Source organism: Columba livia, chromosome 3, assembly GCF_036013475.1.
Source record: "Columba livia isolate bColLiv1 breed racing homer chromosome 3, bColLiv1.pat.W.v2, whole genome shotgun sequence".
Classification (NCBI taxonomy): Eukaryota; Metazoa; Chordata; class Aves; order Columbiformes; family Columbidae; genus Columba; species Columba livia.
In genome coordinates, this window is record NC_088604.1 from 63599865 (window position 1) to 63617082 (window position 17218).

General features: G+C 41.7%; 1 protein-coding gene across 7 annotated transcripts in view; it reads left to right on the plus strand.

The window, feature by feature from the left end:
• Positions 1-17218, plus strand: part of PHACTR2 (phosphatase and actin regulator 2) — a 142078-nt gene that overhangs the window by 111548 nt on the left and 13312 nt on the right. For 5 of the 7 annotated variants that reach the window (XM_065057243.1, XM_005507722.4, XM_021294781.2 and 2 more), the window contains exons 5-9: positions 1829-2065; positions 5748-6297; positions 7555-7757; positions 9656-9812; positions 11975-12030. In XM_065057243.1, coding sequence (XP_064913315.1) covers positions 1829-2065; positions 5748-6297; positions 7555-7757; positions 9656-9812; positions 11975-12030 — 1203 coding nt within the window. The remainder of the gene's footprint in view (positions 1-1828; positions 2066-5747; positions 6298-7554; positions 7758-9655; positions 9813-11974; positions 12031-17218) is intronic. The other 2 variants (XM_021294783.2, XM_065057242.1) reach the window with 1 other exon arrangement.

Consider the following 17218-nt stretch of genomic DNA (forward strand, 5'->3'; position numbering starts at 1 on the left):
GAAGTATGTATGTTTCTTTCTTTTTCCAAAGTATTTTTATGGTCCAAAGCTCTTTCTCTGGAAAACAAAGAGGCAGTGCAAGAATCTGTGCTCTAAAGTGTCTGTTTGCAGCTGTAAAAGGTTGCTCTTAATGATTCTTGCAAAACATTAGCAAAAATTTATTAGTCTATAATGGGCTGGAAATAAATGAGGAAGACACTGGACAGTTATGTTAATTTCTTCACTTCATGAAGATATGTGTGTGCATGTTGCTTTTAATAACTGTAGGTGATGCATTCGGTTCATGTTAATAAGCCTTAAGATAGAGGTTGAAAAGGCTTTGTTTCTGAGATTAAGAATGTCATTGTTGTCCAACATGTCATTTGTTTTTCATCTACTAATCTTAAAATGAAAAGGTGCTGCTTATCTCTTGGGAATCTTTTACTTGAGAAGGAAGAGAGCACAAAATGGACAGAAGATCCAGGAATAGCTGTTTAACATGTCTAAGAACGAGGCTCAAATAGGAACATACTGCAAGAAATGAATTGTTTTCCTCTTGAGTGATAAAAGAGACGATTCAGAAGTCCTTGCAATATTTGCTTGGCTCCTTTCTTCCCTAACCACTGTAGCTTTTAGTAACATGCAGATAAAGCCCATATGATTCTGATGGTATGCTCTTGCTTTTATAATACCCTTTTTCTGAAAGGTTTGGGAAAGCTGTCTTGAGACACAATGGGCACAGAGTTGGTGCAAGTGGATGGATGAAGATTCCAATCTGGGAACTTTAGCTGTTCTCATCTGGGAACAGTTAAGTCTTAAAACCACAGCGACTCTGTTGCAAATTTTTGTTGACTGCAAATGGCTCACGTACGTTAACATTGCAGTTGGCACTAGGTGTGCACTTTTGAAGTTAATTTCCTGGTTATCCCCACTTACCCTTCTTTGGTTTGCAGAGCACACAAGCCAGGTTTCTTTTGGATTAAACTAAGCCAAAAGATGCATTCAGGAACTTGTGCTCCCGCCACTACTGGGCATGCAATCTACAGAACTAGCCTGAAGCTAGTCCTAAATTGAGTCTCCTGAAATGCGTGTTGTGGACGCTGGGTCCTCAGTGCTAGCTCTTCCACTCTACAGAGCCGTTCCTGTTGCACAGCACAATGTAGGTACAGTCCAAAACCTGTTGACTAAGGAAATGCTGAGTATTCAAAGTGCAGTCTTGTAACAGTACCCAAAGAGCTTGTAAGAGAAGAGAGCATTCCCATGGCAAATGATATCCCATTTGATTTAGCTTAATCTCTTTCTAAAAAGTAGAAGTACCCTGGGGAAGATACCCAAAATGGAGTTGCTATGAGCAAGCAGCCTGCATCTTAGGAGAATGGGTTACTTTGGGCAAAAATTTCAGCTGCATAGCCATATTTGAACCCCTGACTGAGAAAATGGCTCTGTTCACATTCAGATTCATGTGAAACTGAGTTTTATAGCCCGTTGATCTCAGAGGGCTGGAAAGAAGCCAAGGGAATTAGAGGACTAAATGGCATTTCCCTTGTTTAGTTTGCAGCCAGTGGTCTAGTTGGGGATACTGAACATTAAGGAAGATCCTTGGAGGTCTAGAAAAGATGAGACTGAGAAAAGTGCCAGGCAGAAATCTTCCATGAGAAGGACTTGATTTGAGATGGACAGTGTTTTTTTTTCTGAGATAATACTTCAATAAGAGGCAGAAGATGAAGAAGTCTCTCCTGATTCCCAAGAGCTCAAGCAGCAAAAAGCGGTCATTGTTGTCAGCCTTGCTGTTCAATGTACGTGGCGTATGTGTGCATCAGTTGGCTTCTGTTCACTTTCTTATCCATAGAGAACACTACTGATCACTGCCCAGAAATACCGACATCCCATGCTCCACCACTACCCAAGCCTAAGCCTAAATCTAAAAAAGCTCCGCTACCACCAAAAAATGCTAGTGCTGCTTCCACCACCACCAGCCATAAGAATAACGAAGCACCTCATGCTAAAAAAAAGGGAAAGGTTCTTGCTAAACAGCCTCCTCTCCCACCACCCAAGCCAACAGGTCACAGTGCAAATCGAGAAGCTGGTAAGTACTGCACAGGCAGCACCAGCGCCGGTGGGTGCATGAGCATGGGGGTGCTTGGCTTGGTCTTAGGGGAACTTCTGCCTGTGCACATAACAACGTTACTAAAGAGCATGCCAGGGGTTTTTTAGTTAGCTTCCCACTGAGCTCTGGGTCTGCTGTCTGCAAACACCACAGACAGTGCACAAATCCCTTTGCTGTTTAGTGAATATATGCGCTTCCCAGATTAAGTATGAATGCTGGCACAAAAATAACTCGGAGAACTGCTGGAGAATCAGCAGGGGAAAAGGTGACTTCTGAAACCAAACATATGACTTTCCCCGAAGTAAAACTACCTTGGTATTGCTGTAGCCTTCTGCTCGGAATATATGCTGTTCTGACAAGAATTAAAAGATCTTAGAGAGGTAAAAGATAAAACCATGAAGACATCTTTAAAGACTGTTGAGTAGCAGTTGTTTTAGCTAAAAACAAAAACAAACAAACAAAAACCAAACAAAAGCCAAACAAAATAAACAAACAAACAAAAAAACCCCCGCAGACAACTCATTAGAAATGGCCAGGCTTCCCTGATCTGGCTGATGGCTTACAGTCATTCTAAATACACACTGGAAATTGAAAATGCCCATCATTGGGCACAAGCAGACATGTTTATCACTACCCTTTCAAACCAAAATTCAGCAGTGATGCTAGATTAAATATTACAGGTAGCTGTTCTTAAGTTACTAAACTTGAGTTTTAATGGCTGTAATTTAGACAATGATTGACATGAAAACATCCAAATATAATTTCAACACAAAGCAGTATTATGATGAATGGACTGTGTATATGCATCAGCCAATTTATACAAGCATTGTGTTTTCGGTCATCTGTCAGTCTTTCGAAATGCTTCAGTCCCTCCACTTTTCTCTCCAAGTATACCTCTCCATAGGCTGTACATTTTGGCACATTTTGTATTTGAAGCACACAGAAGAGGACTGTTTGAAAATATTGCAAGAGTGCTAGAGTTACAATAACAACTTTGCCATAAAATATCCATTAACTTGGTATTTTCTGTCCCTACTACATCAGACAACCACAAGAATAAACATTTTGAGAACCCGGAATTTGCTGCCTCTATTTCACCTTGACCTGGAAAACTCAGTTCTTCCCAGGTGAAGGAACCTTATTACAGCACACCTTTCAGAAATAAAACAACCTATCACATAAAGAAATGTTTAGACCAATGGCTGGTAACAAGCTCTTGGGTGTCTCAGTTCTTAAGTGAAAATACATTCAAGTTCCAGAGATATCTTCTAAAAGCCTTGCTGAAATTTTATGCAATGCTTGATACCATAGTAGAAAATATATTACTAGATCACTTATATAAAATAGTACGTATTCCACTGGTAATCTTTTTCCAACATAAAGTACATTGAAGTAGGCAATACTTAATAAATAGAGCTGCTTGGGAGCAGTGTTTAGCATGAGGGGTTTATCAGATACCCATGAAAGTGAACACTTGATGCAGCCAGTGATCCAGTCCTGTGAAGGAGAAGAGGAATATGAGTAACAATTGAGCCATTGCTCTCCTGAGGGCACCACAGCAGGTTTCCAAATTGAAACTAGAGTTGGGAGAAGGGGACGTAAACATAGGCATGGACATCTGCCAAAAGGCAAAAAACAGCTGTGAAATTTTTCATTTAATCAAAATTCAAATCTTCTGCTGAAAAAGAGGCATGACAGAAAATTGTCAGCCAGCCCAGTCAAAAGCAACAATAGCAACAGCACTTTTGACCTATGTGAAAGTGTGCGGGAGATTTTCCCTCAGAGAAATCTGTCAAGTTTCTGTATCTGATCGCAGGTTCAGAAAGGGTCTGAGAATAACATAGGGTTTTTTCAATGGAAATCACTTCTGACATTTTCCCAGCAACAATTACAGTGTGGCTGTACATTTGTATTATGCGGAGTTCTTAAGTGCAAGCATGTAACTGGTTCTGTTGACCTCCAGCCTGTGTTTAAGTGCTTTGCTGGATCAGAACCAGAACCCTTTAATACTACCATCCGCTTACTCAGTAAGGTTTCTGCTAAGTAATATTCAAGTTGAAGCCACCATCTATTTCTACTACAGTTACAGACTGCAGCCTATAGCATTTCTTTGCTTCCTTTTGATTTGCTGGTGTTAAGTCAGTGATTTGTAGTAGATGTGGATGGTTAGTGCAGTATCAGTAGATTCTGTGCTGGGCCTTTTACACTTACCTTGCAGCCCCAAAAGGGACAGTGATTTGCCTGAAGTCATGAGTTTCTGCAGATTTTTACAGATGTACTGAAAGCCCCACAGCATTATAAATGTTTATAAACCATAACATGCAGCTACAGAAGAGAACAGTATAATGTGTCTTCTGTATTATTTTCCATCTTCTCTAAGACTGAGAACAGTCTCACTGTAAAAGCTGTTTTTATATCCTGAGCTTATTATGGCCAGTATCTGTATTTTGATTCTATCCTAATCTGCTGGAGTTTTGTTTTTGTTTAAATGCTTATAAGTAAAATAGGCCTTTCAGCAGATTTCTATTACAGCTCTCTGTTTTGCTCAGTAAGCTTAGCCACAAGGCTGCTGTGTAGCTTTATAATGCTTTCATTTGTTCTCTTGAGGTTAATGCATTTTTACTAGAGCAGAAGTGTTTGAGTTGAATGCAGTTTGATGAAAGGGACTGAATCATTAAGATGATTGTCATTTTTATTGCTTTTTAAATGAAAGTCAGAAGTCTGAAGCTCCCAGTCCAGATGATGGGTACATCAGCAATCAAAAATGTGACTGGAATGCACATGAGGCTTCAGGCTAGCTGAAATCACTTACAAACTGGGACATTTTTATATATACATATATATATATATATATATATATATATATGTATATATGCTTCAGTATAGTAAGTATCCCAGAATTAAACAGCAACATCACTGCACAGCTTATACAGCTAGTGTCAAAACCTTGTTTTGCTATGTTTTCAAAGCTACCTGAGTTGGTCACTGGTAAGACAAAGACCTCCAGGAGGTACAGGAGGCCTTCAGTGCCTCCTCCCTTCTGGAGACCATTTATGCAGACTGAGATCGGTGGCTTCTGTCTCTGTTTTATGGACATGTCCAGATGGACCTGAAAGTACATCTCGTTTTGCTGTACTCTGCTGCTTGCCATTAACTGTGAGCAGACCACTTCCAATAACATTGTAACCTGAGGTGTTCATTGAAAAGCATAGGGGAAATCATCATGTTCTCCTAGCGCTCAGACCAAAAACTCACATAATGAAAAAGTCAGGCAGTTTTCTCTGTCTGGTAGCAAATTTTTTTAACTAGGACACTAGATGCATTTAGAAAAAAGTAGTGAACTTTATAGATGATGTCCAGAAAAGTTGGAATGAGCCAATGGCAGGATGCCAGAATGAAACTCTCACCTGTTTCAAAGGCTGAATCCCCCTGCACTGTTCTTGGGCAAGTATTCATCATTTCAGTTTTTCCCACCTCTGAAGCTAAAATTTGGACTGCAACATCTACTCTTCTCAAGCACATGGATGAAAGCCTGTAGAAGTATCAAGTGTAATTTTTTTTTTTTTTTTTAATATCAGCACGAGTCAACTCATGCAGAAAGAACAGTGCAAAAGTCATATAGTTGCAAAACTGTAAAATGCTTTTTCTTTTCTTATTTTAGCTAGTTCCTCTCATGCAAAAAAAGCACCAGTCTCCAAGTCCTCTTCATCACCATCTCCTTTGTCCACATCATCTCAGCCCAAAACCTCTAAGGAAACTTCCAGCAAATCGGGCACATCAGGGACTCCCAGGGGCAAGAAAAAACCTGGGAAACAGTCAGCCCCACGAACAGTGCCAGATGGGGCTGCTGCTTCCCCCTCAGGTGCCACAGCCAACAGGTTGGAAGTGAAGGCAGAAAAACCTGAGCCTGAGCAACCTTCCATAGTAATTTCCGAAACGGAGGATGCAGACCAACCAAGCAAGCTTGTTGTCCCCCCTCCTCCCACCGCTGCCCCTCCTCCACCTCCACTTCCACCTCCTTTTCCTGCTGCAGCCGCTCAGCCCGCTGGCTCCTCAGATGCCCAAGGTGTCTCAGACAGCTGTGTGGCCGGGCTCTCCGTCCCCGGGTCAGATTCTAAATCTCTGCTCCAGACTGAGCATGGCACAGATGAGAGCCTGAATAGTATGGCCCTGAACAGCAGTCAGGATGCTGGTGGAGAAGACACAAGAAGGTAAGATGGTATGGCTGTCATGGGTGAATGGTAAGACCCACAGCTAGGAAAGCCATATTTCTTTGCCTAAGGAACATTGTATGTGTGTGGGGATCTCTTCTGTTCCTTCTGCTGACAGGTGATAGTTTGTATTGCATCACAGCACAATTTGTTCCTTGCCGATGTCTTTGAGCCATTCACCTGCAGTACCTCTTGTTTCCCCAGAGGGTCATTGCTCATAACTTGTCTCCTACATCACTGCGTGGCTTAATGTGACCACTGCAATCAGCATTTTGGCTACTAGCTGATAACACTTATTTCTCTCTCATAAAGGCACAAAAGAAATTATGCCAAATTACAATGGGAGTTTACTTTGTTGTGGATATCATTAAATATCTCACTGCTAAAGCTCTCAATGCAATAGCTGAACTTACTTGCAGACTTGAAAATGACAGTGTCAGGCTTTGGTTAATAGGTGCCTGGTCTGCCACTGCCTAATAGCTTGTCTAAGTCTCAGATACTATAAAATCTAGTCAAGAGCAAGGTCATAATTACCTTTTTTTTTTTTTTTTACGCAAAATAGTCAGCAGCAAAAAAGAAATTGGCTTATTTATATGCTTTTTCCCTGCCATGAGAACCAACATCTTTCATAAAAAGCCAAGAGGATTTAGTCTAGATACCAGTGGCCTAGAGACTTTCCTTTAAATTTTTGCTGGTATGTTTGTGCCAGCATTACGTTCATGTACTCCTTCTCTCCTTGCCCTTACCCTTTATTCACACCACAGATTCGCCTAAGGCAGAGAGCACTCTGCTGCTGATTTCCATGCTCATCAGTGATGGACATTAACATTTTGGACTCAATAGCAATAAAACTGCATTTACAGTAAACAGACTTAGGCTTCCAGAACAGAAAGCTTTGTGCTCCCATCCACTCCTGTCATTCCCAGCTTTATGAACTGTTTTTCTCTTCTTAGTAGCTTTTATGTGCTATTGGTTGCATCCCACAAGAAATAAAAAATAATTAGGATTTTTCTTTATATGGGCTTTGCAGCACATAATTCCAGATTGTTTGCATCTTTTTTCCTAACATACATATATACAGATATGTACACACATGCATGTACTTTATATATGTTTTATATATGTATATTTCTTTGGAAAGAGAGAAATTAGTTTGAATAACAGAACTTTTATTTTCATACTTGCTTATACAGTCTGTCCCATTTGTGTTCTGTGCTGCTTGCATTAATGTAACCATGTCTGCTTATGAATTAACAGCTTGGCTTCCAAAGAAGACCAAGAAGAGGAGACACGTGACCAGGCACACTCTGAAGTGATGGGGGAGGCTTCTGATGATGCTGCCCCTCCTGAGAGTGAAAGTAGCAGAGAGAGCCACAGCAGCGACTCAGACTCTGATGGGCCAATACTGTACACAGATGATGATGACGACGATGACGATGATGATAATGCAAGTGCTGAAAGTAAGCATCCCACCGAGAAGTTGCAGGCTACCTTTTGCACATTGAGTTATGTGAGCATGCCTGACCCATGTTAGGCCAAAGTAAAGAGAGGAGGGTATGGCTACATGGGATGATTTTAGATTATTTAGTATTTCCCTGTTACTGAGAAGTGAGTGTCCTGCTTCTCCTTTCCCAGACAATTGTCACCAGAAACCTACTGGGGAGGTAAGAGGAGCAGGTTCAGGAGAACATGAGGATTGAACAAGGCTTCCACGTTAGGGCATCAGTGAGCCATTGATTTGGCTCAGCCATGTCATGAACCTCTACCCTTAAAGCACCAGTGTAGCTTTCAACTGAATTGCACTAGAGATCCTCTTCCTGTCTGTGCTAGATGACAGAGGAAGCCCCTCAGTCAGCAGCTTCATTGTCTCAAAGTCATTTGTTTCTCTTTGATCAGGACATTTTAAGCACTGGAGCACCTTAGTAGACAGAGCAGATCACAGTGGATTACTTCCAAGTTGACAGCTTTGAAATTTCACCTGGAGTCATGGCTGTAACATCACCAGATATAATTTGGCAGGAGTCCTTGCTGCTGCTGAAAGGGGTTGTCCTGCCCACCCTCCACCTAATCCCTGCTCTCAGCTGTTCCTTTTTTCCCTTAGGCCACTGCTCATATTTATTTTTGCAGCACTGGCTGTTGTTGAGCTGATTTGCAATCAAGTCAGTTCCCAGATCCAGCTCACCCGCTGGCTGCACCTTTGCTGGGGCAAAGGAGGTGGCAGCCACAGGCTGTCAGGGCTAGAGAGGAGGGCAAGCCTGCCCCTAGCACCAGCTGTGTGGCCTTGTGTCAGAATAAAATTACCATTGAACCATGGCTTGTGAGCCTTGTGTGCAGCCGATCAGGAGAAGGTATTTCACTGTGCTTAGTGAAGAGGGCCTGAACACAAAAGTGTGCTGTGTACCAAGGCAGGGTGAGGGAAAATGTGAGGGGTTCTTTTTCCCTTGGCCATTGGTGCAGTAAAGGTGAAGTGCCAGCTAGCTCAAGAGGCTGAAGTCTTCTGTGGTTCTGCTTTTAGTCTGAACGTGATCCAAAGTGGTAGCAACCAAAAATTCATGTATTCAGACAGCAGCACAGTGTATTATGAGAAGTGAGCTGGCAGACTGTGGCCTTGCCAAACTGCCTTATGTGGTGAAAACCTGCTGACCTAGGACATGTGTAATCTCCACAGTCAGAATATCAAGAGGCAAGGGAAGGACTAAAGGCTGTGAAAAAGACTCTTCCTTCCACAGCTGGCTGAAGCTAATGCTGGCAAAATTGCATGGCCCTTGTCCCTACTGTGTCTGTTTTATAGATGAACAGATTGCTTCAGTGCCTGGGTGTTCCTGCCTGGGTTACTTTACAAGCACTCAGGGCACTTTTCTAAACTGTGTTTCTTGGTTTAATTAAGAAATCAGTAAAAGATGAAAAGCACTATACAAGAACTAAGTGGTATTAGATTGAGAAAAATTGAAAGAATGAGGGAAATTATGACAGAACGAGACTAAACCATTCAAGGCTGAAGAAAAAGCAGCAGGTTGCTACATACACCAAGCAGACAAATAAAGCAACCTGTAATGTATCAAACTTCAAAGACACTTAAATGTAGATTTGTCACTTTTCTCCTATCACTTCACAGATGACAAGCGATGTTTGTAAAACTCCTCTATCAGTTTGGCTTGTAGCTTTTTTATCCTAGCCTTTCAGCTTTCTATTGTTGTGAACTGAGCTAAAACTATTTTTCTTTTGATGTTAATTAAAATTCCTCTCCTGCATGTGGGAACAAGACTGCTTTGGGGCGGTAGTAAAGTTTTTACTCAGAGTTTGTTTCTGTAACCTAAGCATGAATGAACTAAATCTACCCTCCTCCTCCTTTCCTCAGGCTCTTTGGCAAGTAAAATTCGTCGTAGGGATACTCTTGCTATCAAACTTGGCAACAGACCATCTAAGAAAGAATTAGAAGACAAAAACATCTTACAGCGTACATCTGAAGAGGAGAGGCAGGAAATCAGACATCAGATTGGAACGAAGCTAGTGAGGTATCCGTCACAGAGTAAATGTGGCTTCATTTGGTGGAGGTGGAGGAAGAGAGTCAAGAACACTGGGTTCACATTTTAAATGCAGCCCAATGTGCAGTGCAGGGTCGTCATGCTACAACTGCCTGGAAAACAGCATTTTTGTTTCTCGCAAAACCTTAAAATGTCAATAATGATTTTTGTTCTGCAAGAAACAAATCCGAGAGCTGCTGGGTTTGCGGGTTCTTTGGTTTAAAAAATGGAAAAAAAAAAAAGACAGAAAAAAGGGGAGGAGAATAGGAGTGACTCCAGAATAATCAATGTTGTAGTTGTGTATCCCCATCTTGGATGGAATAGTACTTCCTGACACACAGAGCATGCCTGCGCGTATTTCTCCTTTCTGGCCCTCCCCATCCTCCTCTAACTCCTTCATTATTCTTGTGCTGGTTCCAGCAAAAGAAATGGAGGGAGGCCGACTTTGTAGGTCAGTGTTTAGTGTTTTGCCGTGCACACCTCTGTGGCATGTCTTTCTCATGCAGTTTAACTGCTGTGGGATATATGTTACTTTCTCTTCCTGGATTTGAGAACATTGCATTAAAAAGACAAATTTTCACTTATATTTTTCCAAGCTTTTTTAAAAAAAAATCCTCATAAACGTTAATTTTGGCTTTCATGATCTCTGAGAACAGACTACAACATGTCTGGATTTTCCCAGGCCTGTCCTTGTTTCTCTTGTGCTCAGAAATGTTGTCCAGATGGATTTGGAGGATGTCCTGTGTTTGTTGGAGATTTCCAGATATTGAGTAGTCCCCAGTACTGCTCCACTACAGAGTGCGGCAGCCTGGCATCAGCACTTAGAAGATGAGCTGAGTTGCTCTGGGAATTGGGTGGCTGGCTAAGTCATTTATGTTGTCCCTTAACCATGGGAGTGATATATCTATTCTGTAGAGCCCAAGAGTCATTTTGCTTCTGCTAATAAAGCAGCGTGGTTGTTATCACCGCTTTCCTGACCAAATCCCAGCTCTGGTGATCACAGCTTGCTTGTTGGTGCTTTCTCAGGGGATGAACTGCAGAAGCTGCTCCAGTCCCCATCCTGAGCAACTTGTGCAGGGCCATCACTGGTTCTGCCAGGAAGCTCCGCGCTCCCCTCACAGCTCTGCTTTGGTGGCAGGAGACAATGTCCTTGCCTGTCAGGGTTGTGCTAGTGCCTGAACTCACAACCAGGTTTGACACCAGTTGCTTAAAAATTCCTGGCATGGTGGTCAGTGCCCAGCAGCATCAAGGTCGGATGGGAAACCTGTTTCCACAACTCAGTCAGGATCAGGTCAGGTCCCAGGGACAGGGTTGTCCTGCAGCAGGGACTGGTCACCTGTGATAAACCTGCTGCTCCTGCCAACCAAAGCTGTAAGTCCAAGCGTGATTTGAGTCATGTGGGTTTCACAAGGCTGAAGATCATCCATAGTGACTGTGTGAGGTTCACTGTCTTTAAGACATCCGCAAAATAAATTGTAGGGCTGAAATTTTTCTTGCTCCTTTTCTCAAGTGAACTTGTTTAGTAAACATACAGACAATATCAACTGTGTTCTCCACTATACAAAACAGATTAGTATCTCCATTTGGTTTGTGGTTGGTTTTGGGTTGGTTGGTTTGGTTTGGTTTTGTTTTTTTTTTTCTCTTTTAATGGCAGTTGTTATATGCAGGTAACTAAGTAAAATTAAGTTCCAGTTAAAACTCCCAGTTGTATTTTACGTACAAATCAGTGAGGAATGTACAGCTTATATTGGTTTTTGTTTTGGTTTGTTTGGGTTTTTTTGTTTGTTTGTTTGTTTTTAAAGAATAGGATTTGTATTTAAAATATCTGAGAAAAGGTTTATGAACTATTTCATAAAATTATACCTGCAAATGAGGAATTTCAGTTTGCTGGTACGATTTCTCTAATATTATTCAAGTATCAGTTATTTATGTGTTCGAGTGGCAATAGTACATCTTTTAAGACAAATGGACAGTCAGTACTGAGATTACATTCGTGGTTATTATAACTGTGTCTGGAAATGACCTGTGTTGTTGCATACCTTTGCTGGCAAAATTAGCATGGCCATATGAGAAACACCTTTTAAAATGTATTACTAATCATAATGTGTTATTTGAATCTGGTTTTAAATCGGTCACTTACTTTGTTCTCACAGGAGACTTAGCCAGAGGCCTACAACTGAAGAGCTAGAGCAAAGAAATATCCTGAAGCGTAAGTATTTTATCCAGATTTCAGCTAGTATTTACTTAGAAAGTGAACATATGTTGTATTCATATGGAAGCCTATCATTGTTGCTTTAGTGTTAGAGCCATAACTGGGGGAAATGATGTGCTAGAAAGTAACGTGCCAACCCTGTATCTGTATACTAACCTGTAATGTTAGCTGTGAAAATCACATATATTCAACATGCCAAACTTTTCTTGTCACAATTCCTGTTCTTGAAGCTGGTCCCAAAGACCAGGAATGACATAGATACCCCTTAGAAGTTAAACTTTGCCTAATTTTTATGAGGAGGAAGAGGGAATATCAGTAGGAGTCAGAGCTGGGATAAAGGGCAGCTCTTGGAAGGTAGAGGAGAAAGAGGAAAGGTGTTCAGGGGAAAGTGAATAGGTGTATGCCAGCCACTTCTGCATGCTGGCTTTCATATCCACTTCTGACATCTTCTGTACTGAAACTTGCATGACACACCCTCACTGAATATCTTCCCATTGATTAAATCCTTCCTCAGTATCCTTCTTGAAAAATATAAGTCTATAACTCAAATAGTCAGGGGCAGAGGAATTAAGTACATTGGGTGGTTTACCCTTTATACCTGTTCTCCCATTTACTTATGTTTGTTTTGTTCATAGGCTGTCAAACACTTCAGAACAGGCATTTTTTGTCTTCCTGTATGAATCTTTTCATAATATGTGTGTTAACTAAACTACTGCTACCTAAACTCCACTGTAGCAGTTGCCATGCCCTTTTCCTCTAGCCCTGTCTTCCTTCTGCAAGGGTAGCTAGTACTTGATGCTTAAGTAGAAGAAATAAATGGAGACAATGCACATGGACAGCCTTTCACACACAGCAACAAATCCAAAACCTCATCTGTTCTTCAGGTACAAGAACTTTCCAAGCTTCATGTAACTGAAAGAGCAGGTATAATGCCGTTATTTCCAACGATCTTTCAGAAAAGCTGGAGTTCATCTGTGCAGCCCTGGTGGAACGAAAGAAAATGGGCTGTTTAAGCTGACAAAGTCCACACACTGATCACTCTGTCTCCTGCTCAGGCCAGCAAATCAAGGAGACATAGCCATTGTTGGCTTTCAGGGAACCACCCATGCTAATGAAATCCTGCTGCTGATGTCCAAGCATTCAAAAGCCAAATAATGCCATGTCTTAATAAAAAGGGAAGCTACAGTTCACACGTTATGGTGCACAGGAGGTGGATCAGGGGACTCCTGTTCAATACATAATGTGAATAGATTTTTTAAGACTGTGATTTCTGAACCTGTGGATTGCATAGGTAAATAAAGATAAAATTTGAAATATGAACATCTTTTATATGAAAAAACGCTCATGCTGGACTATGTGAGAAAGGTAATTCCGAAACATCTTTGGTGGACCAGGATACAGCCACTGAGCTGGGAGCATCAACTCGGCTTCCTTACTGCCCTGACTCACTAACCTTGAGATAACTAATCTAGCAGCGAACCTGTGATGTATTTCGTATCCCTTTTGCCATTGTTTATGCCGTTTACTGATTTTACAATAAGTAGCTCAAGACTGGGAAGCAGTTAAGAGATTTCTTCCCCTGTTTCAGCTTGTTTACTTTAAGCTTTTGGCAGGGCACCAGTCTGTGCACTCAGTACCTCCAGCTGTCCTCCCCTGCTGCTGCTGGGGGCTGCCTTAAAGAGGCAAGGGAGAGCAAGCGATGAAGGCTGGGAGGCAGCATTACAGATCACAAAAAATCACAGAGTCATTGATGAGAATGGAGGATCCCAAACTGCTTTTTGCTCGTCACTGAGATATAAAATACTTCAGGTTGACAGTGATCTGTAAAAAGCAAAGTGAACCAAAGCAAACCAGGGTTTGTGGTGACAGTCTGACTCAGGGCCCTTTCAGGGTGCAAGTTCCCTCTCAGCTCTAAAGCACTCGTATTATTTATAAAAATTATTACATTCCTTTCCTGTGGATCATTTGAAAATGTTTACATCTCTTAAATGCTTTTGTTGTTGTAGGCAGCTTTTGTGAATAAGTTGGAATTTCTTTCATAAAGCTTCCTTCCTCCCATTTTTAAGCAGTGGATGGGGAGAAGGGTTTATATTATTGCATGTATGTAAACTGTAGCTAAGGGAAAGTATTGTTTTGAGTAATATTTACCAGACTTTGAGGTTACATTAAGTGTTAAAGGTCCAAATGTTTACTTCAGGATTACGTTCAGCCCAAATCTTTTAAGAGGTTCAGAAAAAGTCTGTGGATTTGTTGTTGTTGTTGTTTTTTTGTTCGTTTGGGTTTTTTTTTTGTATTTCCAGTTACTGAGGAAATCTATCTTGCAAGAAGTTTTGTTTTGATAATATTTCCAGATAAACCAGTTACTGAAAATCCTGTAACTGAGTACGATTGCAAGACATTGCAGGCAGATTTCTATGAAAACAATTTGACTTCTGAGTCTTCCCACACTAAAACACAGTTACTATACTCAAGAGTCCACTTGCAGGAGCAGATAAAGCCCTGGGTTTTTAATAGACAGGTTTCTTGTGTACTGGCTTTAAGCCAGTAATATTTACAGTATTGCATTATGGCAAAGAAACTTTTTATTCTTCCAGGGATTTTGGATAAAGATAACTGTAATTTTTCCTGTATTTGTAAGGGACAGTGAATTCTTGTACTGTGCACCTGCATGCCTGCTAGTACTGGCTTTGTAGAAAACAAGAGTTTAGCTCTTGGTGCTAGTTAAGGAATATTAATGGTTATCTTTCTTGTAAAACCGGGAAAGAGGAACCGCTTTGTGCGTTCCAGAGCACTGCAAGAGGCAAGCGCTTTGTTTGTCTTTTCTTTCTCTTTCCTTAGCAAGACCACAGAGAAGTCTAAACATAGCTAATCCCATAGGGACACAATGGAAAGTTTGGTTTTACGCTCCGGTCAAGAATGGAGCAGTCCTCAGGCAGAACAATTTCTCTCTTTTCCCCTTCTGCTAGAAAACAAATGTCCCACAGAACAGAAGGTGACCAGATTCAATTATGGCAAGTTGCAGGAGCAATAATGTATAGATGCCAGAGCAGCTTCTCATTCAGCTTTGACTGGTGGATCATTTAACTTCCAGGCCGTGATAAGTGCTGCTAAACAAATTGTTTCTGTTAGGAGTCAAATCCCCATTTGACTTCCCAGAAGCTGCAGGCAGGGAAGGAGGAAAAACATAGTTTTGCTGGGTTCTAGCTGGAAACTCCTGCAAGCAAAGGACGCTCGCTGGGCTGGTCCTTTGCCAGTAGAGCAGCAGCAGGACATCTGAGGAAGGGACTTGCAGCTGGGAACGCTGTGTTTATATTTTCTTTCTCCACATCACACAGATTAGATCTGCTTTTAAGGTGGAAAGCAGTCAGAAGTGTGTTCCTGTGCATTAATGTGTTCCTGTTTGGGCAAGCAAGTCAGTTCATACCTGCTGCTAAAACGTGGTCCTCCAGCTGGAATTTTCCATACCACCTGAAGGAAGCAGGAGCACCAGATCCATTATTTTTAGCACCGCACATCTTCTTAACTCAGTATGGCTCATGGTCATCCTGTTGTCCACCAGGACCCCCAGGTCCCTTTCCCCTACCCTGCGCTCTAACAGGTCATTCCCCAACTTATACTGGACCCTGGGGTTGTTTCTGCCCAGATGCAAGACTCTACACTTGCCCTTATTATATTTCATTAAATCTTTCCCTGCCCAACTCTCCAGCCTGTCCAGGTCTCGCTGGATGACAGCACAGCCTGCTGGCATGTCAGCCACTCCTCCCAGCTTGGTGTCATCAGCAAACTTGCTGATAGAACACTCTATTCCCTCGTCCAAATCATTGATGAATATATTGAATAATATAGGCCCCGGTACTGACCCGTAAGGCACTCCACTAGATACAGGCCTCCAACTAGACTCTGCCCCATTGACCACAACTTTCTGGCTTCTTTCCTTCAGCCAGTTTGCAGTCCACCTCACTACCTGCTCATCCAGACCACACTTCCTCAGTTTAGCAGCAAGGATGCTGTGGGAGACTGTGTCAAATGCTTTACTGAAATCAAGATAGGCCACATCCACTGCTTGGCCATCATCTATCCACCTGGTTATTCCTCATAAAAGGTTATGAGGTTGGTTAAGCATGACTTCCCCTTGGTGAAGCCATGTTGACTGACCCTAATGACCCTCTTATCCTTAATATGCCTTGAGATGGTGCCAGGAATAAGTTGTTCCATCACCTTTCCAGGGATGGAGGTGAGGCTGACCAGTCTATAGTTACCTGGGTCCTCCTCCTTTCTCTTTTTGAAGACTGGAGTGACATTTGCTTTCCTCCAGTCCTCAGGCACCTCTCCCATTTCCCATGACTTAGCAAAGATGATGGAGAGTGGTCCAGCAATGACCTCTGCACCCGTGGGTGCATCCCATCTGGACCCATGGATTTATGGATGTCCAGATTGCTTAAAAGCTAGAGAACTTTTGATTTTGTTAGGTGAAGATGTAATAAGAAGAGTTCTCATTTGAAGTCATAAGTCCTTAAGTGCACCCAACTTGTTTATTGTTATATATGTTAATTTTTTTTTTTTTTAATGTAGATAAATTTTTAACTCTGTTATTCAGTTTTAGTCAGTTTAATGTACCCCTATGGAAACAGGCCATCCATTTCTTCATCATTTAAGAGAAAAACTATTAATAAACCATAAATTATATTCACATTTCAGTATCTCAGTAGAATCGCCATCAACACTAGGGCCAACCTAATCCTGGCAGCAAGACTGCAATTGCATCTTGCCAATGGAAACCTGGGGTTGATTTCAGCTCTTATCACAGAGCAGGTCTTGGGTTGGCATTGCCTTTTTCCTACTGTAACTTTATTCTTTTTCTTTTTTATCATTTGTTCCTCTTCCCCTTTCCCTTGTATTCTTCTTACATGAGAGCCTTTGAGTCAGCAAAGGAAATCTGCAAGTAACACAAGATGACCTGTCATAGTGTTGCCTCCAGTGTATCAGTCATGACACGGAAGGTCCTCTGCAGCCAGGTTGCTATCACAGCAGGCTGGACATAGCAGACAGGGCAAATCTGTCTATGTCAGGATTTAAAACTGCTTCTTCATCTATACGGGTTGGCTGTATCCACAATAGATACATTCATTTCTTTAAATTTATAGTTAGGCTTGAAATGCAACGTGCAAATGCAACCTGCAACCAT